Source organism: Lithobates pipiens, unplaced genomic scaffold, assembly GCF_037356315.1.
Source record: "Lithobates pipiens isolate NorthernLeopardFrog02 unplaced genomic scaffold, aLitPip1_a1.2 Scaffold_13, whole genome shotgun sequence".
NCBI classification, from domain to species: domain Eukaryota; kingdom Metazoa; phylum Chordata; class Amphibia; order Anura; family Ranidae; genus Lithobates; species Lithobates pipiens.
Genome location: NW_027507718.1, coordinates 325,697,063 through 325,724,814, shown reverse-complemented (window position 1 = coordinate 325,724,814; position 27,752 = coordinate 325,697,063). Strand labels below are relative to the sequence as shown.

At 44.1% G+C, this 27,752-nt stretch overlaps 1 protein-coding gene across 5 annotated transcripts in view; it reads right to left on the bottom strand.

The window, feature by feature from the left end:
- IL15 (interleukin 15) overlaps positions 1–27,752 on the bottom strand; it is a 110,679-nt gene that overhangs the window by 29,959 nt on the left and 52,968 nt on the right. For all 5 annotated transcript variants that reach the window (XR_013272317.1, XR_013272316.1, XM_077476949.1 and 2 more), the window contains 2 exons: positions 22,342–22,414; positions 2,179–2,208 (listed from right to left, as the gene is read on the bottom strand). Coding sequence is in view for 3 of the 5 variants with exons in the window: in XM_077476949.1 (XP_077333075.1) it covers positions 2,179–2,208; positions 22,342–22,414 (103 nt within the window). In the remaining 2 variants the exon portion in view is untranslated. The remainder of the gene's footprint in view (positions 1–2,178; positions 2,209–22,341; positions 22,415–27,752) is intronic.

Here is a 27,752-nt window from a genome sequence, read left to right as displayed (position 1 = left end):
TATATATTCTTCTACATATTTTTGGTAAAAAAAAAATCAGAATTGGCCTATATTGATTGGTTTGCACAAAAGTTCTCGCATCTACAAACTATGGGATCTATTTAGGGTCTAGTAATGGCGGCGATCTGCGATTTTTAGCGGGACTGTGACATTTTGGTGGACAAATCTGACCCTAAATTACACTTTTTGGGGACCAGTGACATTATTACATTGATCAGTGCTATAAAAATGCACTGATCAATATAAAAAATGACACTGGCAGGGAAGGGATTAACACTAGGGGGTGACCAAGGGGTTAAGTGTGTTCCTCAGTGTGTTCTAACTGTAGGGGGGATAGGCTTACTGAAACATGACGGATACATTTTTTTAAAATTTTGGCTTGGTGTTCCCCTTAATATCCATACCAGACCTGAAGGGCCTGGTATGGAATTTGAGGGGACCCCCACGCAATTTTTTTTTTTTTAATTTTGGTTCAGGGTTCCCCTTAATATTCATACCAGACTCAAAGGGCCTGGTAATGGACTGTGGGGGAATCCCATGCCGTTTTTTTTCAGTGACTTTTATGTGTATTGTCGGGACCGACAATTCATTATAGCCACAAGTACTTTTAAATAACTTTTTTCCTTTAGAAATGTCATTTTGCTCTCAGACTGTTCTAAACACGGGAAACATGCGCCACTTTACAGGCATACTATAAACACCCCCCAGGTACGAAATTTAAAGGAATATTTCACTTTTATTCTTTCACTTTAAGCATTATTACAATCACTGCTCCTGAAAAAAACTGCCTTTTTTAAAAAAAAAATTGCCATTGATAGATGTCCCCTTGGGCAAGACCCAGGTCCCCAAACACTTGTTATGACAATGCCATGCATATAAGCCTTAAAAATTAGCACTTTTGATTTCTCCCACCTTTCTCTATGGCTTTCGAATTTGCAGTGAATGGCCCAAATTGTTCTCTATTCGGCGAACAGGCAAACACCTGATGTTCGAGTCGAACTTACATTCGACGCGTACATCGGGCTCATCCCTACCCATAATTAAGATAGTGTCTGATCCCACCTCAGTGCAGCAGCAAGTTCTGAAACATACAACCTGTCCTTTTTTTGTGTTTTGGCATGTTGAGAGGCCTATAGGTGTCAATGACAGTGCCCTAAAATGCATATAACATACATTTTGATGCACTGGCAACACACACTCACAAGGCTTGGTCAGTCTATTAAGCCTATCCACTGCAAATTACAAAAATGCATTTAAAACAAGTGTCGAAATGTAGGTAAGTGCACATTGACCCATGACAGTGCACCTGCCTAACCCTACAAGAAAATGCACTTCAAAGCACATGAAAAGATCTAAATGAGCCCTAAAGGTTTAAATAATTGGTTCAACATTTGGATGAGACCGGTTTGCTTTCAGTATATTATTTATTTAAACGTTATCCATTTTTGGTGAACTTGACCCTGTGCCTGAACCTGAGCTCGAGCCTGAAACAGAACCTGGATGTAGTTTCAGGGGAACAGTGCAAGGACCAGAGCCATTGGAGAACATCAATTCTAGGTTGAGACAGAAGATCTGCCCTCCCAAGCCAAAGCTGCTCTCCCTACCCCCAGGCCACAGGCATAGTAATGATTACTGGACCTTTTTTCACATGTTCTCATATTGTTTTATGGGGAGCGGTTGTTTAAAATGATGTCTGGTTACCTCTCCTTGCTGGAAAAACGTGCAGTAACAGCCCAAATAATTCTGTGGCATGTTAAGCAGGCTAGCCAGGAAGGCCCATGCATTTTTACTAAAATGTATTTCTCTGTAAAGAAAGCTTCACTCCACTTAAATCAGTTTTTTTTATTTTGTTTTTTATCAATCGTGACCTACAGCAAGGAGATATCGGAATGTTCTTCGGCATAGAGTCTTACTGCTTCCATAATGTAAAATAAATAAAAAATAAATAATGATTGTGAAAATGATCATAGAAGTTATGCATATCAGCTATGCATATCTCACTGCTGGAATTCCTCCACATAAAAATGATAGAGGATTCAAATTTCAGCTTCTGACAGAAATGGAAAGATAACTTGTGAGTGTCAACAATATTACCCATCAATACTGTATTCAAATTAAACAGATAATTGCAAAAGATAGTATGTAGACTAGAAAATATTACAAACATGCATTACTTACATAGTCCCAGTATTTACTTTTCTGAAGAATCTAAAAAAGTACAAAGACATCAGCATGACCATGTGCCTGTAGGTCACAAAAGCTAAAAGAACTACAATTATCTATAATGATTTCTCTCACATAAAAATCTTCACCCATCACTATTCCCCTAATACGTTATTACAAATACAGGCGTACCCCACTTTTAAGTACACAATGGGGTTTATTTACTAAAGCTGGAAAGTGCAAAATCAGGCTCACTTCTGCATAGAAACCAATGAACTTCTTACCCCAGCTTATTCAATTAAGCTTTGGTAATGTAGCACCCACAACCTTTGCTGTGTGGCCTTGATTTGTTGGGCTTACCGGTTACCTTCTCCTGGCCTGCTCCCCCGTGTCTAGGGGTTCCCAGGGTTGATACCCAATGACTTGTACACTGACGCAGATAAACTCCTTTCAAAAAGGTTTATTTTGCAGTAGAACTTTCACAAACACAGTCTCTTAGGGAACAGAGGGCACGGGTGAAGAACTCAGGCATCTTGAACTGCAGGTTTAGCAAAGTCTCTATTTCCACCCAGAGAGTAGCCACTCGCAGCTGGGCACTTCAAGGCTGAACAGATCTCTAGCCAGAGATCAAGGCAATCAGCAGGTTGACTCAAAACTTCAATCAACTGAGAGTATGCACTTCCACAAGTTGTGGAGTCCCTCCAGAGCACACCCGGACACTTTGAATCCTTCCTCAGTTACAGCGCCTCAGACCAGCAGGTTCTGAGACTTGGGAACAGACGGATCCCTACCCCAGATCAGGCAGGTCTATCAGGGGCCACTGACAGGAACATGTTGTGGGATGTCGAACACCCCATGACCGGGACCCCTCACAGGGCTACCCCGGTCCTAGAACCAGAACAGACCACACGGGTCTCACGAACAACTCCAGAACCCTGAACACGTGACCCACACCTGTTTAGGTTCCCCCTCCCAGACTCCTCAGCGGGCCCTGGCACTCCCGCTGATTGGCTCTGAGAGGGCCGATACCAAAACATCCAACCAGACTTGGTTCTAGCCTGTCATGTGCACCTCACCGCTCACATGACCAGGCAGAACTTCCAAACACAGCCGACCAGACTGGTGTTAGGCCTACCTACAATAATTAACCCTCAGAACCTTTATTGTCCTGAGGTCAAAAACGAAATTTACAATGCATGTGACATTTGATCCCAAATGTTATCCGCTACAGTAATAAAACTCATTGATTTCTATGCAGAAGTGAGCCTGATTTTGCACTTTCCAGCTTTAGTAAATAAACCCCATTGTGTACTTAAAAGTGGGGTATTCCTGTATGCATATGTATTAATTACTACATTATTAAAGCAGCATATAAAAGAGAACTCCCATAAGTCTATTAGAAGTGCAAGGTAAGGCCACTGTTTTTTTTTTTGAAGTTTATGCTTTACACTGATCTTGCATGGCACCACCAATGCTAAATCATAATTAAATTTCCCAATGATGATATTTTGGATAGATCAGTCTTAAAGATGCTCCAGTCTGTGGGTGCTGTGTAGTGGAGGATAAAAACAAAATGCAGAGCTATTACCACACTACCAAAGGAAAGAGAAAGGGAAGAAACACTAGTTGATGCAAGCACAGAAACAGTCAAACCATAACCAAGGTAAAATAAAACAAAATCAGTGGATGGTGCTGCGCAGTAAGTGACAACGTAAATAATGTGCAAACAATATAAGTGCTGAGTGCTTAAATATATACAATATGAGTAATAAGATGGGTAAACAATGAAACACATGCTTATAGACAGTGAAAAAAGTCTTTGTTTACATTGGTGTATTTGCACAGAATATCAGAGGAATTCAAACACTTGTTTTTTCACCGTCTATCTATTCTATTCTATCTATCTATTCCCGTCTTCTATTATTAAATAAGGACACTCAACCTTCTGGTACTGTTACTTAGCACCTTTATTTTTTTGCACTGCCTTTTGGCATTTTTCTTTTTTTTTGTTTACTTTTTTGGATTTTATCATGTTTATATGAATTTAAGCCCTGATTTCTTTCACTGTCTATAAGCACGTGGCACGTTACATTGTTTACCCATTTTATTACCCATATTGTATATATTTAAGCACTCAACACTTTATATTGTTTGCACATTATTTACATTACATTATTTACATTATCACTTACAGCGCAGCACCATCTACACCCACTTTTAAAGTGGTGTTCACACACACCAAAAAAAAAAAAAATGCTTAAAATTACAAAAAAAATATAAAAATAAATAAACATTTGGAAAAAAAATGTAACTCACCTCTAAATGCCTGTTGCTAGGGGGTCCCTCGTAGTCTGCCTCCTTCAGTGCCTGGGCACCTGACTTAACCTGACTTAACTTCCCCTCGGCGAAGGAAGGGCTCAGCTCCGCCCTCTACCTCCTGTCACGTGACAGGTCCCAGATGACTGCGCGGCCAATCACGGTGCGCAGCACCGCTCGTGCATGCACAGTGGGTGCCCGGCTGTGAAGCCACAGCCGGGTGCCCACAGCTTCAATGCCGGCACTGCCGAGAGGAGGGGGGCATGAACGGGGCTTCGTTCCCCTGCTTCGCTAGACCCTGGGACAGGTAAGTATACGATTATTAAAAGTCAGCAGCTGCAGTATTTGTAGCTGCTGACTTTTATTTTTTTTTCTTCAGGGGAACACCTCTTTAAGTACACAATGGGGTTTATTTACTAAAGCTAGAAGCTAGAAATTGCAAAATCAGGCTCACTTCTGCATAGAAACCAATCAGCTTCTAACCCCAGCTTGTTCAATTACACTTTGGTAATCAAACCTGGAAGCTCATTGGTTTCTATGCAGAAGTGAGCCTGATTTCACTCTGTCCAGCTTTATTAAATAAACCCCATTGCGTACTTAAAAGTGGGGTATGCCTGTATTGATTTTGTGTAGCAGAGGATACCCCTAAACTGGTACACAACATTGGGCACTCAAGATCCTGATACTTGTCACTTGAACACCCTGCTGGGCGATCCAGCCTGGCCTAACCAGCACCCCTCAGGAAACCGTCACACCACCATCTTAGGCTCAGCTGGCTATGGACCCCATGGTTACACTAATGCCTATGGGCTGTTTCCAGGTGACATTCCCTTTTAAAATAGAGAAAAGAGCAGTCCACAGTAGAAAGTGTCTTTCAAGAGTTTACTAGATTCATAGTGTGCAATACAGATCAGGTATTTGGGTGGATCCTGAAACTATTGTCAGGGTACATCCAGAGACTGGAGCAGCTTGTAATTTCACTCCTGTGACCAATATGAGAATTATGACCAAGCAAGCTTTTCCATGCTTCTCTCTCAATGTTGCAGAACTGATATAAACACTAGGAAGATAGAGCCTGCCCAGTCAAGGCTATGGAAGGAGCCAGGCTACAGTCAGGAGAGATGTAGCCTACAGTGATATTTGGATGCTTCAAATACAAGGAGAGAGGCTCCTCTGGGTGTAGACATTTTAAAACTTTAATAGCACAACATAATTGGTAACTCAGCTTGAGAAAGGAGCGTGGCTTACCGTAACACTCGTGGCGTGCATGCTCATGAAACGCATTTCATAGCCAATGACATCACCCTTTATCGCCATCTTTCCGACTGCGCTTCACACCCTGTTGTGAGTTCCCTCAACGCAGCCGGTGGCTACAGTGCACGCAGTGCTCCCGTATGATGGACTAAGGTAGTGGCTCGTCACCGATGGGCTTACCCTTTCTTGGGACCATACCCTGGTGTGCCTTTTATTCACTTCCTAGATGTGAGTTACCAATTATGTTGTGCTATTAACCACTTAACCCCCGGGCCATTTGGCTGCCTAAAGAACAGAGAACTTTTTACAATTTGGCACTGCGCTGCTTTAACTGGTAATTGCGCAGTAATGCAATGTTGTACCCAAACGAAATTTGCATCCTTTTTTTTCCACAAATAGAGATTTGTTTGATGGTATTTTATTGCCTCTGCAATTTTTATTTTTTGGGAAAAGACCGAAAATTTTGAAAAAAAATTATATTTTCTAATTTTTGTTATGAGAAAAATCCAATAAACTCAATTTTAGTCATACATTTAGGCCAAAATGTATTCAGCCACATGTCTTTGGTAAAAAAAAGTCAACAAGCGTATATTTATTGGTTTGCGCAAAAGTTATAGTGTCTACAAACTAGGGTACAGTTTCTGGACTTTACACAGCTTTTAGTTTATGACTGCCTATCTCATTTCTTGAGGAGCTAAAATGCCCCCCCCATGACCCCATTTTGGAAAGTAGACACCCCAAGGAAATTGATGAGAGGCATGTTGAGCCCATTGAATTCTTTTTTTTGTCCCAAGTGATTGAATAATGACAAAAAAAATTATAATTTTCTTTTACAAAAAGTTGTCACTAAATGATATATTGCTCACACATGCCGTGGATATATGTGGAATTGCACCCCAAAATACATTTAGCTGCTTCTCCTGAGTACGAGGATACCACATGTGTCGGACTTTTTCGGAGCCTAGCTGCGTACGGAGCCCCGAAAACCTAGGACTACTTTCAGGATTTCTAAGGACGTAACTTCGAATTTTACTCCTCACTACATATCACAGTTTTGAAGGCCATAAAATGCCAAGATGGCACAAAACCCCCACAAATGACAGCATTTTCGAAAGTAGACACCCCAAGTTATTTTCTGAGAGGCATCTGAGTCCATGGAATATTTTATATTTTGCCACAAGTTGCGGGAAAATTACAAACTTTTTTTTTTTAACAAAGTTGTCACTAAATGATATATTGCTCAAACATGCCATGGGAATATGTGGAATTACACCCCAAAATACATTCTGCTGCTTCTCCTGAGTACAGGGATACCACATGTGTTGGAATTTTTGGGAGCCTAACCACGTACCAGGCCCCGAAATCCAATCATTGCCTTCAGGATTTCTAAGGGCGTACATTTTTTATTTCACTCCTCACTACCTATTACAGTTTTGAAGGCCATAAAATGCCAAGATGGCTCAAAACTCTCCAAATGACCACATTTTGGGAAGTAGACACCCCAAGTTATTTTCTGAGAGGCATGTTGAATCCATGGAATATTTTATATTTTGCCACAGGTTGTGGGAAATTTACAAACTTTTTTTTTTTTTTGCACAAAGTTTCACTAAATGATATATTGCTCAAACATGCCATGGGCATATGTGGAATTATATCCCAAAATACATTCTGCTGCTTCTCCTGAGTATGGGGATACCATATGTGTGGGACTTTTTGGGAGCCTAGCCATGTACGAGGCCCCAAAAACCAATCGCCACCTTCAGAATTTCTAAGAGCGTAAATTTTTGATTTCACTCCTCACAGCCAGGGCCTTTTTTAAGGCAGGGCAAAAGGGGCAGCTGCCCTGGGCCCTGTCTTTGTCGTGGGGCCCAAAGCAGCTGCCTCACACTTATAAAATACCCAAATATCCTGGTTTAAATTCCCTTGTCCCTTGAGGTTTTCGTCCCGTGCTGTGTCCCGATATCTCAGTGTGAAGTGCTGCTACTAATGCTGCCCAGCTCTTCCCTATTGTGGTGTACAGATGATTTACATGTAAATTACCGGAATTCATATGTAAATAGTGTTGGCATTTATATGTAAATATCAGCGGCCGGCAGCATTGATATGTATATAATGCCCCCTTGAGGTCATATCCACAGTAATCTCTAGCAACCAATCAACAAGCAGAAATCATGTGCTGTAACCTCTAACAACTAATCAGTGAGCTGTAATGTGTGCTGTACCTTTAGCGACCAGTCAGTGAGCGGTAATGATACACTGTAACCTCTGTAAACCAATTGCAAAAGCTGCCTGATCTGATTTTGTAAACTGAATTTGAGTCTAGTTGTTATTTATTGTATGTCTCAAAGCAGGTGGAGAGCGAAACTGCAGGCATATTGGCGTACAGGTACGTCCAATCTTTAATGCAGCCCTGCCATCGCGATCGTCTCATGGGGCGGCTGAACGGAGAAATGCCGTTGTAAACAGCATTTCCCCGTTCTGCCTAGCAACAAGTGACGCTGATCTCTGCTCCATGTGATTGGAGCAGAGATCAGCGTTCACTAAATGAAAGCCCAGCCCCCCACAGTTAGTAACACACCCCTAGGAACACTTAACCCCTACACTGCCACCCACTGGTTAACCCCTTCACTGCCAGTGTCATTTACACAGGAATCACTGCATTTATATAGCAGTGATTGCTGTATAAATGACAATGTTCACAAAAATGTGTCAAAAATGTCCGATGTGTCCTCCATGATGTCGCAGTCACAATAAAAATCGCTGCTATTACAAGTAAAAAAAAAAATTATTAATAAAAATGCCATAAAACTATCCCCTATTTTGTAAACACTATAACTTTTGTGCAAACCAACCAATAATCGCTTATTGCGATTTTTTTTACCAAAAATATGTAGAAGAATATGTATCGACCTAAACTGAGGGAAAAAAAATTTTTATATATATTTTTGGGGGATATTTATTATAACAAAAAGTAAAAAAAAATGTTTTTTTCAAAATTGTCGCTCTATTTTTGTTTATAGTGCAAAAAATAAAAACCGCAGAGGTGATCAAATACCACCAAAAGAAAACTCTATTTGTGGTAAAAAAAAGGACTTCAAATTTGTTTGGGAGCCACGTCGCATGACCGCTCAATTGTCAGTTAAAGCGATGCAGTGCCGAATCGCAAAAAGTGGTCTGGTCTTTTACCAGCAAAATGGTCCGGGGCTGAAGTGGTTAAAGACGGCCCTGTTAACAGCAGTGGGGAGTGAAATAAAAAATTTACACCTTTAGAAAGCCTGAAGACGGTGCTTGGATTTCGGGGTCCCGTACGCGGCTAGACTCCCAAAAAGTCTCACATATGTGGTATCCCCATACTCAGGATAAGCATCAGAATATATTTTGGGGTGTAATTTCATATATGCCCATGGCATATTTGAGCAATATATCATTTAGTGACAACTTTGTGCAAAAAAAAAAAGTTTGTAATTCTCCCGCAACTTGTATCAAAATATAAAATATTCCATGGACTCGACATGCCTCTCACCGAATCGCTTGGGGTGTCTACTTTCAAAAATGGGGTCATTTGAGGGGATTTGGAGCGATCCTGGCATTTTATGCACAACATTTAGAAGCTTATGTCACACATCACCCACTCTTCTAACCACAAAGCCCTTTCTGACACTTTTTGTTTACATGAAAAAAAAAATTTTTTGCAAGAAAATTACTTTGAACCCACAAACATTGTATATTTTTTAAAGCAAAGGCCCTACAGATTAAAATGGTTTCATTTTTTTCACACAGTATTTGCACAGCGATTTTTCAAACACATTTTTTTGGGAAAAAACACACTTTCTTTTCTTTCATCAGGGGCAACAGCGCCATAGTAATAACTATGTGGGTTATATCGCACCATCAGGTAATGGACACTGGCATGGCCCTTAAGGCGTGAACTTCCTTTCAAGGTCTCGGAGCCTACCGTGAAGGGGCGAAGATTGGGCTTTTATCTCTGATAAAGCCCTGCGGCGGAAAGGTAGGGGAGATTTTTTGTAAGGAATCTCTCCTTCAATGTATTTATGTTGTCATGTCATGTCTATGTGTCACCACTGGAGGCTGTATTGAGCACTCACCATTCTGACACTGGAAACAGCAGAAGCTTTCACTCTCCTCTCCGTTCAAGCCAACTCAGACCCTCAGGTATGAAGGGGGGTTCTGATCACCTACTGGGCCCCCAGAGGGGTGGTTTTTGTTCCTTTGGATGCCAGCCCGCTGCTCTTTTTTCTTTAAAAAAAAAAAAAAAAAAGGAAAAGGAAAAAGTTTTTTTTTTGGGGCAATTAGCGGCCGTTTTAATCCCCCCCCCCCCCGCCGCCATGTTACGAGCACTCATACACTTCCCAAGTTGAAAGGGGAAGGGGGCATTTTCGCACGGGGGGAGTGGCTGAACAGCGTCAGATGCCGGCCACACGTGTAGGAAGTATTTTAAGCTATACAGGAAAAGCTGAAGTCTGGCTGTGGGGGGACAGAGCAGAGTGGTTGCTGGCAGGTTTGGTGACACAGGCATCTCCCTTTTGTTGACAACATTGTACTGTATAGCTACGACTAATAGCAGTTATTGTACTGTACTATAGCCTAGCAAGTGTAACATTCTTTTGCTGGTACTGCCTCTGCTTTGTACTGTAAGCTATGAGTGACACATGGACCAGGAACCCCTCTAAGGGTTCTAAGGGGTTAATGGTATGCAACAAACTAAAGACCCTTCCAAAAGAATGTCATCCTCCCCTGAGAGGTAAAAAGAAAATACGGCCAGTCAGATGAGCTGTCCAGAGTAGAACCCTTCTGTCCCTGTATTTCATACAAACAGGTTTTTCTTCTACCATTTAAAAGATTATTGCTATGATGTCTCTCCATAGTAGGACTAAATATAGCAGATTCCCATCTAGTCCTCTGGGCCCTTTTGTTGAGGTGCAGGAGGCTGGGGATCAGGTAGATCTTCCAAAATATTGGAAGATACTTCTTTTTCCTCTTCAGAGGATCCTAACAGGGAGGGAGTAGCCGCACAAGTCAGGTGTTTGTCTACTCCCTTACTTAACCCCTTTGTTGCCTGCCACAGGCTCTTGTGGTATCTACCTCTAATAGGGTTCATTTGAACCTCCCCCATCTGGGAGTCCATTTAACATGGTGTCCTATTGAACAAGTTCTGTAGTGCAAATCTGCAAGATGCAAAAAGCACTAAAAATGCATAGCTATGTATTCTGAATTGGAATATTTTTATGAAAGAAATGGAAGGTTCCAGCTATTAATGCTGCAAGCACCTCAGTGAGCAGAGTCTCACATGTCCAGTGGATAATGCACTGATGTTTTAAGGGATCCAGCAAGTTAAGGTTGGATTTTCCTTTTAAAGACAAGATATCTTTTGCAGTTCTGGCTGCAATTGGAGTAGCTCAGTCCATTAACCCCTTAACGTCTGCTCCACTATTGTGGTGGAGCACATTTTGAGTCACACCAATGCATTGGAATGTGGACTCCAATAGGTTAAGGAACAGGTGTGAGATACCTGAAAGTTCTGCCTGATCAGCAGGCCCGGAAAGGGGCTGGTGTATTTGACGCACTGTTTCTCACAGATGCTATGAAGGACTCGATCATTTAAGCCCTATGGCTTATACTTGGACTAGTGCATTTTTGCAGAGGTCCGTGGCTGAGATATTGGTCAGCCGAAGCACCAGGTGAAAACCCTTAGCCAGGCTGTGTCCCTTCCTGGGATATGGCTATTTAGAGTGGATAAGTACATCCAAAATGGGTAAAGCTCTCTTTACCAGTAAAAGGAGGTTCAAACAGTTCTCCTTTAATCATGCAGCCTCTCCTATGCCTGGGGTATCTGCCTTTAGGCAGTCTCGATGGTCTCAATCGTCAGGTTCAGGAGAAATTTCCCAAGGGGCAGCACCAGGATCTTGGGGGCAGAAAGCCCATGAAGCTGAATGCTAAGGCCTTCTCATGAAGGAGCACCCCCACTTGTTTGAGTGAGGGGAAAGGTCCTGCGATTCTCAAAGTCTGGCAGGAACAATGTTAAGAGCAGAGTGATTTCCGCGAATTTTTTTTCTCTAGGTTACATCTAGAGTTTCAAGAGCCCGGATGGCCCTGTCGGCTTTTGATCCGAGGGTCCAGGGTTTGGGTCCTGTTTGGGTGCTGCCTGTGGGGTCCTTGGAGCCACTGATGCAGCAGTCTTATGCAAGAGTGTCCGTCTCCTCAGAGAATGTTCCTAAGGTTCCAGAGAAAAAAAAAGGGAGAAAGAAAGTAGAGAAGTGTCTCTTTCTGGTCTCTGGATCAGCTGTTATCCCAGTCGGTGATATCAGTGATTCCCTTAGTGGAACAGGGGTTTTTGGCTCAAACCTTTTAAGGTCCCAGAGCCAAGCAGAGAGGTAAGACCCACTCTAGATCTCAGAGATCTGAACTGGCACTTAAACATCTGATCCTTTCATAATTCGATCAGCTGTGTCCATCCTGCAAGGAGGGGAGTTGCATATCTCCATGTGCCAAAGTTTCCCGCTTATCAAAAATCTCTGCGGTTTGAAATATAAAATAATTTTTATCAATCGTGGCACTGCCATTCGGCTTAGCCACAGCACTACGAGTGTTCTGAAATATTCTGGCACCTCCTTTAGCCAGGTTAAAGGCTCAAGGCATAGCGGTCCTAGCCTATTAAAATGATCTACTTTAAATAGATCATTTAGTCACAGGTCTAAAGCCAAAGTCTGATCTCAGCTGTAGATAGCTGAAATCTCTAGGTTGGATTCTCAGCCTAGGAAGATTCTCCTTAACACCATCAAGGAAGTTACTTGGGGGCTGGTTATAGATACCATACAGAAGAAGGTATTCTTACCCCAGACGTGAATCAGTTCCATTGTAGGACTAATTCAAAAGGAAAATTCCTTTATTTTGGCTGCAGGAGATTTTTAGGAGAAATGGTGGCCTCCTTCAAGGCCGTCCCTTAAGCACAGTTTTATTCAAAGACTGCTTCAAGACACCATCCTGTTGGTCTGGAATAAAGAGGATTCAGGCCTTGTTTGTTTCCAATACGCTTGGCTCCCGACATAGGTCAGAGCCTAAATTGGTGGTTGTTTTCCAGCAGGAGGGAAATCTTTATCCTGCAAGGTGTTAACAACAGATGTCAGCCTTCTAGGCTGGGGAGCAGCCCTGGAAGAAGATTCTGTCCAGGGGAGATGGTCCAGGTTAGAGGACCTTGCCTATCAACTTTTTTGGAAGTTTCAGGTAGTACATCTGGCCATAGAATCTTGGTGGTCAGATTACAGGACTGTCTTGACAGTCTAAAAGAGCCACGGCTGTGGCTTACATGAAAGAAAAAAGAAAAAAAAAGGAGGTGCATAATGTTCTAGCTTTGGCAGAACACAACACTCCTTGCCTATCTGCAATTTTAATATTTCAGGTGTACTACTTGAGACGCCAACAATTATTTCTGGGAGAATGATCTCTTCACCCCGACATCTTCCTAGCAGTATGTCAGATGGGGTACTCCGGACATGGACCTAATCGCATCCACATTCATTAGTAAGGTCAACAACTTTATGTCAAACAAGGGGTCCACTAGCAGGCGGAACAGACGCATTAGTCTTCCAAGGGGATCAGTTCTCACTGATCTATGCATTTCCTCCAGCTCTGCTACTTCTGCGCCTTCTCCACAGGATTAAGTAGGAACAGAAGGAGGTGATTCTGGTGGCCCCAGCGGGTCCCATAAGATCTGAATTTATCGAGATCATAAGGAGGGCAGTTGAAGTCCTTCTTGCACAGGGTCTGGTATTTCATCCTACTTTACGGACAGGGAGTTTAACAGGTTTGACTGTTGAATCCCACTCTATAAAGGATCGTGGGTGATCTCCTTCAGTAGTGTCTACTTTGACTAATGCCAGGAAGCCGGCTTCCAGAACACTTACTATAGAATGCATAGGTTTCATGGTATGGATCCAGGGGTTGGCACCCCAGGAGGTATGTCAATAGACAGGATTCCTGCATATGGGATCTGAAATGAAGCTGGCCTTGACTTTTATCAAGAGCCAGATCCAGGCCGTGTCGATGTCTTTTCCCAGGGCCTCTTGCTTCCCACTCTTGGTGTGTAGCTTATTCAGGGGTAACACGGTTTTTCCCCCCTATCAAGGCACCTCTAAATCCTTAGGATTTAAGATTGGTCTTGTCGGCTTTGTTAAATAAGCCGTTTGAACCTTATGAGAAATTCTCTTGGTTCTTTGACAAGAAAGATAATCTTTTTACTTGCCATTTCTTCTGCTAGAAGAGTATTGGAACTAACGGATCTGTCTTGTAAGAGCCATATTTCATCATGCATAAGGATGAGGTGAATTGATGTCCTCATCCTGAATTTTTACCAAAAGTGGTAACAGGTTTTCATTTAAACCAAGATATTATTCTTCCTTCTTTCTCCCCAGGAGCCTTAATCTGGGGAAGAGAAAGCACTACAGTCTCTTGATGTAGTAAGAGTGATCAGAATCTATTTAAGGGCGACCGCTCAGGTTAGCAAAACACAGGTTTTGTTTGTACTGCCAGAGGGTCCAAGCTATGGACAGGCAGCGTCAAGATCCATTATTTTCCAAATGGATTTGTCGGGTGGTTGATCAAGCTTCAGCTTAAAGAAGATGATTCTTCCTTCTCATATTAGGAGCACACTCATCCAGGGCGATTAGTGCCTCTTGGGTGGTGCATCATCAGGCCTCTATGGCTCAGATCTGTAAGATCCCAACATTGGTCTTTGGTTCAGACGTTTATCCAATTTTTTTCAAAACGATATTAAAGGTCATGAGGAGATTGCCTTTGGGCACAGCATACACTGCAGGCTGCAGTATGAGTCCTCTGGCCTCCTGTTTCCTTGATTCTGTCTCCCCCCCTTCAGTTGCCATTGCTATGGGACATCCCACATAGTTATTACTATGGCGCTGTGTCCCATGATGTACATCAAAGAAAAGGATTTTACAGGTAAGCTATTTTAAAAATCCTATTTTCTTTTCTTACATCAGGGGACACAGAGGTCCCTCTCTTCTTCTTGTTATACACTTTGATTGCTTGGCTACAAAACTGAGGACTCCCGGTAATGGGAGGGGTTATTTGGGGGAAGTTCATGCCTTAAGGGGCGTGCCAGTGTCCAGCACATGATGGTCCGATATAATCCACATAGTTATTACTATGGTGCTGTGTCCCCTGATGTACATCAAAGAAAATGATTTTACAGGTAAGCTGTTTTAAAAATACTATTTTTTTTTTAATTTTAATGCACTAAAACACATTATATTGCCAAATGTTTGATGAAATAAAAAAGATGATCTGAGGCCGAGTACATGGATACCAAACATGACATGCTTTAAAATTGCGCACAAATGTGCAGCGGCGACAAAATACATACATTTTTAAAAGCCTTTAAAAGTCTTTACAGGTTACCACTTTAGATTTACAGAGGAGGTCTACTGCTAAAATTACTGCCCTCAATCTGACCTTTGCATTAATACCTCACATGCATGGTGCAATTGCCGTTTACACCAGACCAACGATTACATTTGCCTTTGCATGAGAGCAGGGTTGGGCAGGGGTGCTTTTTTTTATTTATTTTTTTATTTATTTTGCTTTTTTATTTTATTTTTAAACTGTTCCTTTCATTTTTTTTTTATATTTTTTATTGCTATGGTCAGGGAATGTAAATATCCTCTATGGTAGCAATAGGTAGTGACAGGTAATCTTTTTCGAAAAAATTGGGGTCTATTAGATCCTAGATCTCTCCTTTGCCCTCAAAGCATCTGACCACACCAAGATCGGTGTGATAAAATGCTTTCCCAGTTTCCCAATGGCGCTGTATAAATCTTGTGAAATCGAAGTCATGAAATGCTCATAGCTTCTGGTTTCTTAGACCATAGAGATGATTCGTTCTGAGCCATTCTGGTCTCTGATCAGCTCTATGGTCAACCACCAGCTGCATTCTCAAGTACCCTGTTGGGACAGGAGAGCCAGAGAAAACCATGGAAGACGGTGGGGGGTCATTCCCTCCCACTGCTTGTAAAAGCAGTCTAGAGGCTAATTAGGATTAGGATTGCTGACTGCTGGCTGAAAATAATGATACCAAGATGATACTTAAACCAGCAGGCATCTTTCTGGTATAACCACTCAAAGTCCAGCAACATACCAGTACGTTGCTGGTCCTTGTTGGGCATATATTGTAATCTTTTTTTTTTGCAGCCTGTGGGCTGAACGAAAAAAAGAGATTGATCATGGGTATGCCCACCATTAGAATACCTCCCTTCATCCACCCACTTCTAATGATGGGCATACATGCACCATTTTGTTTTTAACTGTGGTGGTGAAATCACCTCCTACAGCGCTGGAGTCACAGCTTTATGTATCGTGGAAGCAAAAGCTGTTACTGTCAAGATAAATAAATCAGTGGTGCAGCTATATGGCCTAAAAAATATATGCCGAAGCATGGGGGCATCCCCCTTAAAAGTTAGGAGCAAATCGCTCCGCCACCGCTGCTGCCCCCATGCTTCAGCATATATGCACTTTTTTTTTAACTGTGGTGGTGAAATCACCTCCTACAGTGCTGGAGTCACAGCTTTATGGATTGTGGGAGCAAACACTGTTGCTGTCAAGATAAATAAATCCATGCTGCAACTGAATGGCATACCTGAAAACAAAAAAATGGTTAACAATAAAATACAGTAAACAGTAGACTATAAAAAAAATTACATACCTGAAAGCAAACAAGATAAAACATAATAACAATAAAACATTGCAGAATAGAATACAGAAAAAAAAGAGCAGAACAATAGAGAGAGCATAGAGGGAGAGAGAGAATAAACAATAAAACAACAACTATTTTTGTTTTTCATTTTATAGTTTTTTTGTGTTTTTTTTAACTTCTTTATTTATTTTTTTACACTTTTATTTGTAACTGTAACTGTAACGGTTCGGTTCCAGGTTCGGGTCTCTCAAAATACAATGGCATCTTGGGAGACCCTGTGAAAGTATGTGCTAGTCTGTGCAGCGCTGTGCCCTATGCTAAAACTCTACTAGTGTATGGTTGCGTTCAAAACATTCACCAATGCAAAGACCAGGATTGTCAGGACAGGAGGGACAATAATAGCGGGTGTCCCCCCTAAATCCACGCTTGCTACAGACACAACATCTTCTTTGGGGGGCTCGTTGGGTTGGGGTACTAGGGAGGACATACGGAAAATGCCTCTCATGCAGCCAGCTTCCTGCATTTGGATTGGGAAGGTGAGGTGGAGCACTGTCTGGAAATAGAAGGGCTCTGATGATCTCTTCCTGGAATTTAAGGAAGGATCCAGTCCGTCCTGAAGCTCTGTATAGCACATGAGCGTTCAGCAAAGCCAATATAAATATACAGACACTTTTTTGTACCAGCGTCTGGCCTTACAGTCAACTAGGTACAGTGCCAACAACTGCTTGTTAAGGTCTGCCCCTCCCATATTTTGGTTATATTCGTGGACACAGATGCGTTTCTCCACAACACCAGTCACCATAGGAATTTGGACCATCGTGTCTGCATGAAGGGAGGACAGAATGAAAACATTCTTATTATCCCTCCACTTCACAGCGAGCAAGTTATTACACTTCAAGCAGGCATTCTCCCCCAGCCTAAGATGGGAATCTACAAGCCTCTGGGGTAAGCCCCGGTGATTAGATTGCACCTTGCCACATGCGCCAATCTGATGATCAAACAAGTGATTAAAAAGTGTCACGCTTGTGTAATAATTGTGCACATAAAAATGATACCCCTTTCCGAATATGGGTGAAACCAAGTGATGCAATCTTGCCAGCGCTCCCTATGTAATCTGGGCAGTTCGGCGGCTCTGCGTGTCTATCTCTTCCCTCGTAAACCATAAAACTATATGTATAGCCTGTGGTCTTGTCACACAGCTTATACATCTTGACCCCATATCTGGCACGCTTGCTGGGAAGATACTGTTTGAAAGACAAGCGGCCAGAAAAGTTAATCAGGGACTCATCAATGCAGACAACTTGATGGGGCATAAACAAGGCTGAAAACATTCGTTGAAGTAGTTTACAAGGGACGAATTTTGTAGAGCCGATCGTATCCAGGGTCTCCACGAAGACGACAGAGTTAATTTTTGTTGAAGTGCATGAACTGCAAGATCTGCTCGTATCGTGCCCTGGCCATGGAGGCAGAGAACATGGGCATATGGTAAACTGGGTCAGTGGACCAATATGACCGCAACATACTCATTTTAACTATGCCCATGTCAAGGGATAGGCCTAGAAAGGTCTTAAATTAGGAAACCGTAATTGGTTTCCAATCTCTGGCAAAGGAGGACTGGGGATTAGTGGCAAAGAATTGACCAGCATACAAATTACTACAACAGATCTATAGAGATCTTCAGTGAAAACATGTTTCCACCTGAATTCTGGGTTGGCCAGTGAATGGGGGAAGTACAGGTGCGGCAGAAGTGGTGGGCTCCCAATTAGGATTGGCAAATTCTGCAGGAAGGACACTATGGGCACAACGGGCCTGTCTTTGTCTTCTTGGTGGCAGCAGGACACTATGTCTGCTTGCCACCTCTCGAGCTTGAACTGCACTTATGAGACTCGCCACGTCACCACGTGATACTGCAGTGCTGGATGTACGACCAGGGTGTACTAGGCCGCTGGTGCTTGCCAGTTCACCAGAAGGATGAGCGGCACTAGTACTTCTCTGCTCCATACGAGAGCCTTGCGGTTTAACAGCAGAAGATGATCAGGGTCTGGTATGCCTGACCTTGGCAGGGCCCACAACTCCATCGCCAGAGCTATCTGTCATGGAGCCACTGTTGACTACAGGATTGTATTCTGAGCCTGAATCTGACAGATGAGTGACTTCCTCTTCACTCATCTGTCATGGTCAGAAACCTGTAGGCCTCTTCACTAGTGTACCTTCGAATTGCCATTTTGGGCTCTAAATTTACTGGTACAGTAGTGAGACTCTGGGCTGGGCGGGGGGGCAAAAAGCAGGTGCTAGCAGGTATCTGGGCCCGCTAACACTGTATTTTTGGGAACCCTAAACTGTTGGCGATGCTATTATAGATCTGATCAGATCAGATATTGATCCGTTCAGACACTATACCACTAAGGGAGGTGTATGCTGTGTGCGTGGGTGTTAGCGGTACTGGCACTAATCTGACGCTGCCTGGGGCAATGTAGACCCTAACTAACCCTAAAACCGTGGGCGATCAGGGGGTTAAACCTTTATTGGGTAATAAATGGCAGGACTAAAAAACAAACTAACTAACCAGCATCACCCGTAACCCTTATACGGTGATCACTGGTGAAAGGGTTAACTAGGGGGCAATCAGGGGGTTAAAACCTTTATTAGGTAGTATATGGGTGAATTGACATAACTAACAGGCTAACTAGCGTCACCCGTGACACCAATACGGCGATCAGAAAAATGATTGATTAGTGACACTGGGGACAGGGGGGTGAAAGGGTTAACTGGGGGCAATCAAAGGGTTAAACCTTTATTTGGGAGGGTTAGGGGGGTACCCTAGACCTAATGGGGCCTACCACTAATTGCCCTAACACTTATAACAGTCACAAGATGACACCAATGCAGTGATCAGTAAAAAAAATGAAAACTGCTATTGGTGTCACTGTGAGAGGGGGTGACAGGGGGTGTGATTGGGGGGTGATTTGTGTGCCTATATGTACTGGTGTTAGTGTGCTGTTGGTGCATACTTACAGTGATGTCTTTGCTCCTCGGGCTCCGGACTAAAAGACCGTCACGAGGAGAGATGACATCACTTCCTCTGCTTCTGTTTACAGTTTCAGAAGCAGAGGAGGCTTCCCATTCGTCAGGAGCGATCGTGAGGGTGTGGCCATAAATCAGTGGCCTCTCCCTCAGGATGGATCGCTCCTGCAATGATGGCTACCGCCTCGTGCACCGGGGGCCGTAATAACGCCCCCCCGCCCGTGGGAGGGGAGTAACATGTGGGTAAGTTTTTCTGCCTGCTTGTGCCATTCTGCCGATGTATATCGTCGTGAGGTGGTCGGCAAGTGGTAAAAGTTTTAAAACGTCTACACCCAGAGGTGCCTCTCTTCTTGTCTTTGCAGTCTGCTGGAACCCGGTTTCTGTTCTCATATGATGGCAGCCCTGAGTGTTTTGGACTTTTCCCTACCCACCCATATCTAATCTATTCATGGACTAAATATAGACTGTTTTCTGACTGTGTTCTCTGCACTGTCAAATAACAGATTGTGTGTGATATATATATGGTTTAAGCTTTGTGCCTTTACTTGTGTCTATTTGTATATTTGGATGCTTCCCCTGCTGGAGGAAACCTGTAGACCTGTTTGGGAGATAAGACAAAGGGCATCCTCGGGAATGTCAGGACTTTATCCCAGTAGACCAGGACACAGGTCTTTTACAGTGGACACTCTCACTCTCTAAAGACTGTTTAGTAAAACAAAAAAAAAGCTGTGTGCCAGTGTGTACATTGTATTATTTCTGACTAATGGGAACTTCCCCTAGAGATGTTACCTGTGCATTTTGGAGATGTAGGGTCCATTCCAGAAGCTAAACCCAGAAGACCCCAAGTTAAGGATTCCCAAGGGCATTGGGCACCACCCACTGCCAGCCTCTATAGCAGGGGTCATCAAACTCTCTAAACAAAGGGCCATTTTATTGTCCTTCAGCATTCGGGGGAGTCGGACTGTGGCCAGCGGTATTGGAAATTTTTCTGGCATCAGTGGGAGTGAATATTGTCAAATTTGCCAAATTTAGGCCACAGTTTAGAGTCCACTGCTCTATATGATTAAATATGTATACTTGCTGCCCAGCTATATAGCAAGTCCATAGCAAAGTACAGAGTAGAGAGGAGGAGGTCCATAAACACAGAAGGAATGTTCCAGAGATTAGCATCCCCAAAACAGGGGGATATAAGTAGTCCCAAACTGCAAAGTTCAGTCACACCAACAACTTCCCATGGTAAAAGCCTCCCTAAAGCAACCACATTCTAAGCCTTTATGGCCCAACCACAAGAAACACAGGTGACTACCACTACTACAGCTCCTAGCTCCTCGCCGAGCTAGATATTTCCCATAGTGTCACACTACTAGGGAAGGGCTGCAACTACTTAAAGGGAAGTTCCAGTTTTTTTTGTATTTATTAAAAGTCAGCAGCTACAAAAATTAGAGTTGCTGATTTTTAATAAAGACACACACACCTGTCCCACGATCCAGCAATGTGGTTGCCCAAACCCTCAATTCTCTTCCCTTCCTCTCCCCAATGTCAGTATTACAACTGTGGGCACCCGGCTGTGACAGCGTGCAGCTTCACAGCCGGGTACGCACTGCGCATGCCTGAGTTGCGCTGCGCCTCCCTAATGGTCAATGCATTCCTCTGGGACCTGTGATGTGTCCCAGAAGATTTCAGGGAGGGAGGGGGAGAGGAGACCTTCTGGTTGGATCACCAAGCGGTCCGCCCAGAAGTGGGAGCGGGTACCTGTCAAAAATAGGTACCCACTCCCCCCCCCAAAAAATGACATGGCAAATATTGCATAGATGGGGGGAAGAATGCTTAAACGGTACTTCCCTTTTTGTGTGGAGCTCCATGCTACTAACATGCTACTTGTATGGACACCTAGTGACCAGGCAGGGCAACTCCAACAGGCCAACTCCAACAGGCCAAGATGTGCCCTACCCTACATGGAGAGCAGCCTTGGCACATTAATCAGAGGAAAACCTGTACTAGAGCAGTTTTGGGTTGTTGCTCAGCTGTCACTGTTGCTATAGTGATTTAGTCTGGTACCTCGAACGTATGCTTTCTGACTTTCCTCTTGCACATTCATAGACATGTCTGATAAGATAATTTAGTATTCACATTTTTCAATCAAAACAGATAATAATTTGCAATTATATGGGGAAAATATGGTAGCAATAATATTGGAACAGATCTTGTATTGCAAGGCCCAAAGGTGGATACAGAGGAGTGGAATCAAAATGTAGTCCCTTTAGTGTGTACTACTAGAAGTGAGTCTAGTAAAACCCTTTTTTGTTCTGGCCCAGGGATAAACCTGAGTCATTGAATCTGGGTCAGGGCTATTACAGGCCATAGTTGGATCATAAATCCTGGCAGTTCTCTGGTGCTTCCCCCTGGTATCTGGAAAGTTGGAGAACATTCTGGAACTAATTAATGGGGCAGCACAGTGGTGCAGTGGTGTAGTGGTTAGCACTCTCACCTAGCAGTGGGAAGGGTCGCTGGTTCAAATCCCAACCATGACACTACCTGCCTGGAGTTTGCATGTTCTCCCTGTGCCTGCGTGGGTTTCCTCCGGGTACTCCAGCCTCCTCCCACAATCCAAAGAGATGCAGGTAGGTTAATTGGCTTCAGTTCAAAATTGGCCCTAGCATATGAATAGGGTCCTTGGATTGTGGGCTCCTTGAGGGTAGGACCAATGTGAGTGTGCAATGTACAGGGGTGGGGACAATTGTAGACACTCACTCAGGTTGAACTGGATGGACTGGTGTCTTTATTCAACGTAACTAACTATAATTAACAATAATAAATGCTGTATGTGCATAACATCTAATTAAACAAGAAATTATACTTGCCTCATAGACACGTTTCAGATCCTCACCAATTGCCCTCCATCGCCTATGGATTCTGTTACACCACCCAGCATAGCTAAAGAAATAAAGAGGAAACTTTAGAGATTGAACAGTAAACATTTATGGCCTCCTCTGAAGATAATTCATATAATCCGGTTTTAATACGTTTTTTATTTATGTTTTATGTTCAGGTCTGAATTTGTATCAAAACTTGGTATTGTTACAGCCATTGCCACATTTACACAGATATGGTTTCAAGTTTTTTTCAACTGTAGTGAGCCTTATGACTCCTCTAAACATCCCCTGTACCACCATATCCCTAAGGTTGCTTTCACACTGGCCGCTAGCAGAGGGATTTTAACTCCCACTAGCGGCCTAATAAAGGGTTAAATGTGCCAGTGTAGCGCTGCTGCCGAAAGCCCTTTGCAGACGCTTCGTCAGCAGTGCACATTCATTTCAATGGGCAGGAGCGATGGAGGAGTCCCACAGATGCTGCTTGCAGGACTTTTCTTAACATCCTGCCAGTGCCGTGCCCCATTGTGAAAGCACTCTGGCTTTCACACTGACTGCAGGGGAGGAGTTTTTCAGGCGCTTTACAGGAGCTATTTTTAGCCCAAAAGCGCCTGAAAAATGCCTCAGTGTGAAAGGGGTCTAAAGTTTATTTGCTGAATTTATTCACAAATGTCCATAGGTGGACAGAGCATAAGAAAAAGCTCTAGAGGAAACCATGAGCAGTTGAATATTTCCAGAAGGGGTAGGTGAGGTTAAAGTTGCCCTGCACAATATTTAACTGAGTCCCATATTACGAGGGAATCAGACAAAATAGGGTTTAAAGGCTTAGGACGAAATTGTGCAGGCAGAATTAAAATTGACGATAATGGGACGGGGTCCACATCCACTAGATCAATACATGTCCAAAGAGGAGCTGACCCTCCTGCATATAATTGTATCAAGGGTGCAATCTGTTCAGCTTTATAGTAGTGTAGGGTTATCTTGACCGTGTGGATGCCGCCCATCCAAGAAATCATAGACTTATCCCACAGTTCCAATAAACGGGTGAGTGATCTAATAAGAGAGGAGTAATTGGCCATATACAGTATCTCACAAAAGTGAGTACACCCCTCACATTTTTGTAAATATTTTATTATATCTTTTCATGTGACAACACTAAAACACAAGAAATTACACTTTGCTACAATGAAAAGTAGTAAGTATACAGCTTGTATAACAGTGTAAATTTGCTGTTCCTTCAAAATAATTCAACACGGGGGGGCGTGTCCGGATGTAGAACTAGGAGGACGTGTGGTGCTGGAGCTCCTGCCATCCTGAAACGAATCCTGCTCCATCCTCCGAACGTCCGACCCTGAGACTGGCCAAACCATCTCCTCTACCTCTAAAACAACCTGCTGGAAGGCACTTTGTTGCAGCAGCGGTGCATCTGACGGCTCAGCGGTTTGAGGCCTAGTCAGCCAGCAGTGTCCGGCCCGCCATCTTGCGGCCTGTGAAGCCTCCGGAATGGCCGCGGTGCAGTACGGAGCCCGGGGATCAGCCGAATGGGAGCGCAGAGAGGAGGGGACGCAGGAGGGGGACAGATTGGGCTGAGTCCTCAAGACCTTGCAGCAGATACCGCCGTGACGACGACATACTCCGCCGCAAACGGCCGCGTGGCGGTGAATCCGCCATTCGGGAGGACTGCCTGACCTGTGGAGGCCCTTTCTCATCCTTGGTGGAGCGGTGAGTCAAGAACTAAGGGAGCAATTAGTGGCCGCACAGGAGCGGTGCAGAGGTGTGTGGGGGAGGGGGCAGCAGCCCTGGTGCCATTCCCTGCTGAACTCCCTGCTAGATGCAGGCATAGACTACCTTAAAGGGCAACACTCCAAACCCACAGTGCATCGCAAGACTGTATCCTCACTATATTACTGAGTTTCTGGAAGCGGGAGGCTCTGGGGGGGCTGCCAGAACTGTACTTTTAGCTCTCCTAATCAATAATCAATTTCCACTGTATCCCTGAAGTTGAGTGTTTTAAAGGGGTGCGCCCTCCTCTCTCCACACAAGCGTACGCAAGGCCAGCTTGCTCCTCATTTTCCTCATGCCCTCCAAAGGCAAGTCTGCGGCTAAGAAGGCATCATTACAGCCTGTGCAGAATCCTAGTGACTTTCTGAATCAATTCAAGGCACTAATGGCGGACATGGAGCAGGCGGCCCCGCAGGAGGCCGCACCATCCGCACTCACATCACCTCCAGCTAATGATACCACTGTTATTCTTGCAGTGATTGAGTAAAGCAGAACTTCCTTATTGGTTCGCATAGATCCTCTGGCGGAGGAATGCAATCTAAGGCTGCGTACACACGGGCGGACTGTATGGCCTACTTAGTCCGTCGAAACACATTTCAGCGGACAGTCCGCTTGTGTGTGGGCTTCAGCGGACTTTTTCAGCGTGCAGTCTGGCGTACTAAGTATTTCGGAATTTCCGTAATTCTGTCCGTCATACTTTGGTTTCAGCGGACAATCCGCTCGTGAGTAGGCTAGTTCGACGGACTAAGAATGGCGCTTGCTCAGAAAGGATTTACACGGCGAAAGGTTGCATTGCTGTGTATTGGACTTCCTATTTCTAGTCCCGTCGTACGTGCTGTACACGTCATCGCGCAAGCTTTCGACGGACTGTTTGTGCATCCGTGTGTGGTCAAGTCCGTTCATTCGAAAGTAGGACGGACTGTCCGTCGGATTGTATGACGGACTAAGTAGGCCATACAATCCGCCCGTGTGTACGCGGCCTTATAAGAGCTGACTTTAATAAATTTAGGGGCAGACTCTCGGAAACCGAATCGCATCTGCAGCGTACGGTTCAGAATCTGGTGGCCAAGTCTGACGATGCAGAAAACCGCTTGCGAAGGAACAATGTCAGGGTCTTGGGCCTACCGGAGGGAGCAGAAGGGGACCGACCGGCTGAGTTTGCTGAAGATTTCTTTAAATCACTGCTTCAATTGACGGATGTTCCCCCAACGTATGTGGTGGAGAGGGCCCACAGGGTCCCGACCAGTCGGGGTCCCCCAGGGGCCCCCTCCTAGACCATTCTTGGTACACTTTCTCAACTTTCGGGACCGGGATCGTATCCTACGTGAAGCTCGTAAACATCAAAATGTACCTTTTGAGAACACCCTTATCCTGATTTCTCGGCTTATCTCCAGAGAAGACGCAAAACATTTACAGACATCAGAAGGGGGCTTCGTGAACGTGAGCTGAAATATTCCTTGCTTTATCCAAGCCAACTGTGGGTGCAACACGGAGGATCTGTAACATTTTTTGATTCACCTGCTGAAGCAGATCTATGGCTACAGTCGCTTTAACTGGCGAGTCACAACACATCTGATTATTATAAGGCGGGTCTACTGCAACCACTTATTTTTCTGTCATCTGTGGTTGCTGTCAAGCATCTGGTTGGTCTGACTCCCTGACACGAGTATCTCCTGTTGGGATGCAATTTTGTTGTCCTGTATGAAGCCTGACATATTTTGGCTGGGGGTGGGTATTGGCAGTTGTTTGCCCACTTCTCCTAACCACTCTCCTGCAGACTACCTGCTCCGGGCGGTGCCGCCTGCCATGCTATCTCCTACCTTTTGCCCGAACTTGGCTACATTGGATGATGGGAGCTACGTAGAGATTCAGGCTATCCGGATATCCATGCTAAGGACAGGCGGGTCGTCAACAGAGTGGGAGCTCCAGGCACGTGAACACTATGTCCATAATAAGTTGGACTCTTTGGTTTATACTTGAACCCTTTTTTTGTTCTCGGTTTTTTACTTTTTGTCTAGTGGTCCTTTTTTGACCCATCATGGACATGCCTTCTGGGACTATTTTTGGACACAGTTTGGGGGTAAGCTGCGCGTACGTGTTTTTTTGTGTTGCTACACAACAGCAGGGTGTTTATGGGATTCAAAGGGTAAGAGGTTTGATCTGTGCAGCCCTCCAAGGTAACTAGTTTGTTTATATGCCTAATGCCATGTCTGATTTCAGTTTCCAACTGTATTTCTCACTAATGTTCTGTGTATCTCATTTACTGTCTAACGAGTCACATGAGGGATGATGGCAGGATCAATGTTCAATGTAGTTTCATGGAATGTTCGAGGTCTGAATAATAAATTCCGTAGAGCCTTAATGTTTCAATTCCTAAAACCAATCAGTCCCCATGTGGTGTTTCTGCAGGAGACACATCTGGATGGGAGCAGGGTGCTGGCCTTACGCAGAGCCTGGATACAGAGAGCGTTACACGCTACATACCCTACCTACTCCAGGGGAGTATCAATTTTAATTAGTAAGGCGGTACCCTGCACCATACACCATGTGATCTCAGACCCGGGTGGTAGGTTCTTGGTGGTTGTGGCTGATATTGGTACGTGCAAAATGGTCTTGGTGAACGTCTATATCCCGCCTCCCTTCCAGATTCAGATCCTGTAGGACCTATTGGGTAAATTGGTGCCCTACGTGCATCTTCCTCTCCTTATAGCCGGGGATTTTAATGCTATCCTCTCTTCTGCTTTGGACTCCTCCAATGCATCTAGGGTGGCGTCGGCTGCTCTTTCTGCCTGGGCGGCGGCAGCTTCCTTGACACAGCTTTGGCGGTGGAAAAACCCTACCACTAGAGGCTACGCCCACTTATCAAATACTCATAAGTCCTCATCAAAAATAGATCTGGCATTTGCTAATGCATCTATGCTACAATTGGTGGGGGGTGCAAAGTATTTAGCAGGTGGTATTTCGGATCATTCGCCCTTGTCAATCCACATTGGATCCAACTCAGGTCCTAAGGGGAAGGGGTGGAGACTGAACCTGGGTTGGTTGGAGGTGGAGGGGGTGTCTTCACAAGTTGAGCCACACTTTGTAAATTTTTGGAAAGATAATGAGGGGTCTGCCAACGAAACCATAGTTTGGGACGCATTTAAAGCCTTCATGTGGGGGCACTATATTTCAGCCATCAAACAGGCTCACAAGTCTCATAATCAGATAGAACAGGAATTGCAGGACAGGGAGAGGGTGTGTGCCATGGAACACGCGAGCAATCCGTCCGATGTCACCTATGGTGAACTACTGGAGGCGAGGCGTGCTTTGGCACTCCATTACTCTGAACTAACGCACACATCTAGCACAAAAATGGCTGAATCCATTTTTGAACAAGGGAACAAGAACGGTAAATTGTTGGCCATGCTGGTGGCGGAGCAAAGGGCACAGACTAATATCCCTTTTATCAAAAATGCTCAGGGAGACCTGCTGACGACCCCGACGGACATCCTGGACATGTTTGTGGAGTATTACAAAACCCTGTATGCCCCCATACCGACTTATGACCTAACGGAGTTGGAAGGGTTGTTAGCATCATTAAAGGTCCCGAGGCTGTCTGAGACGGATAGGGACTTATT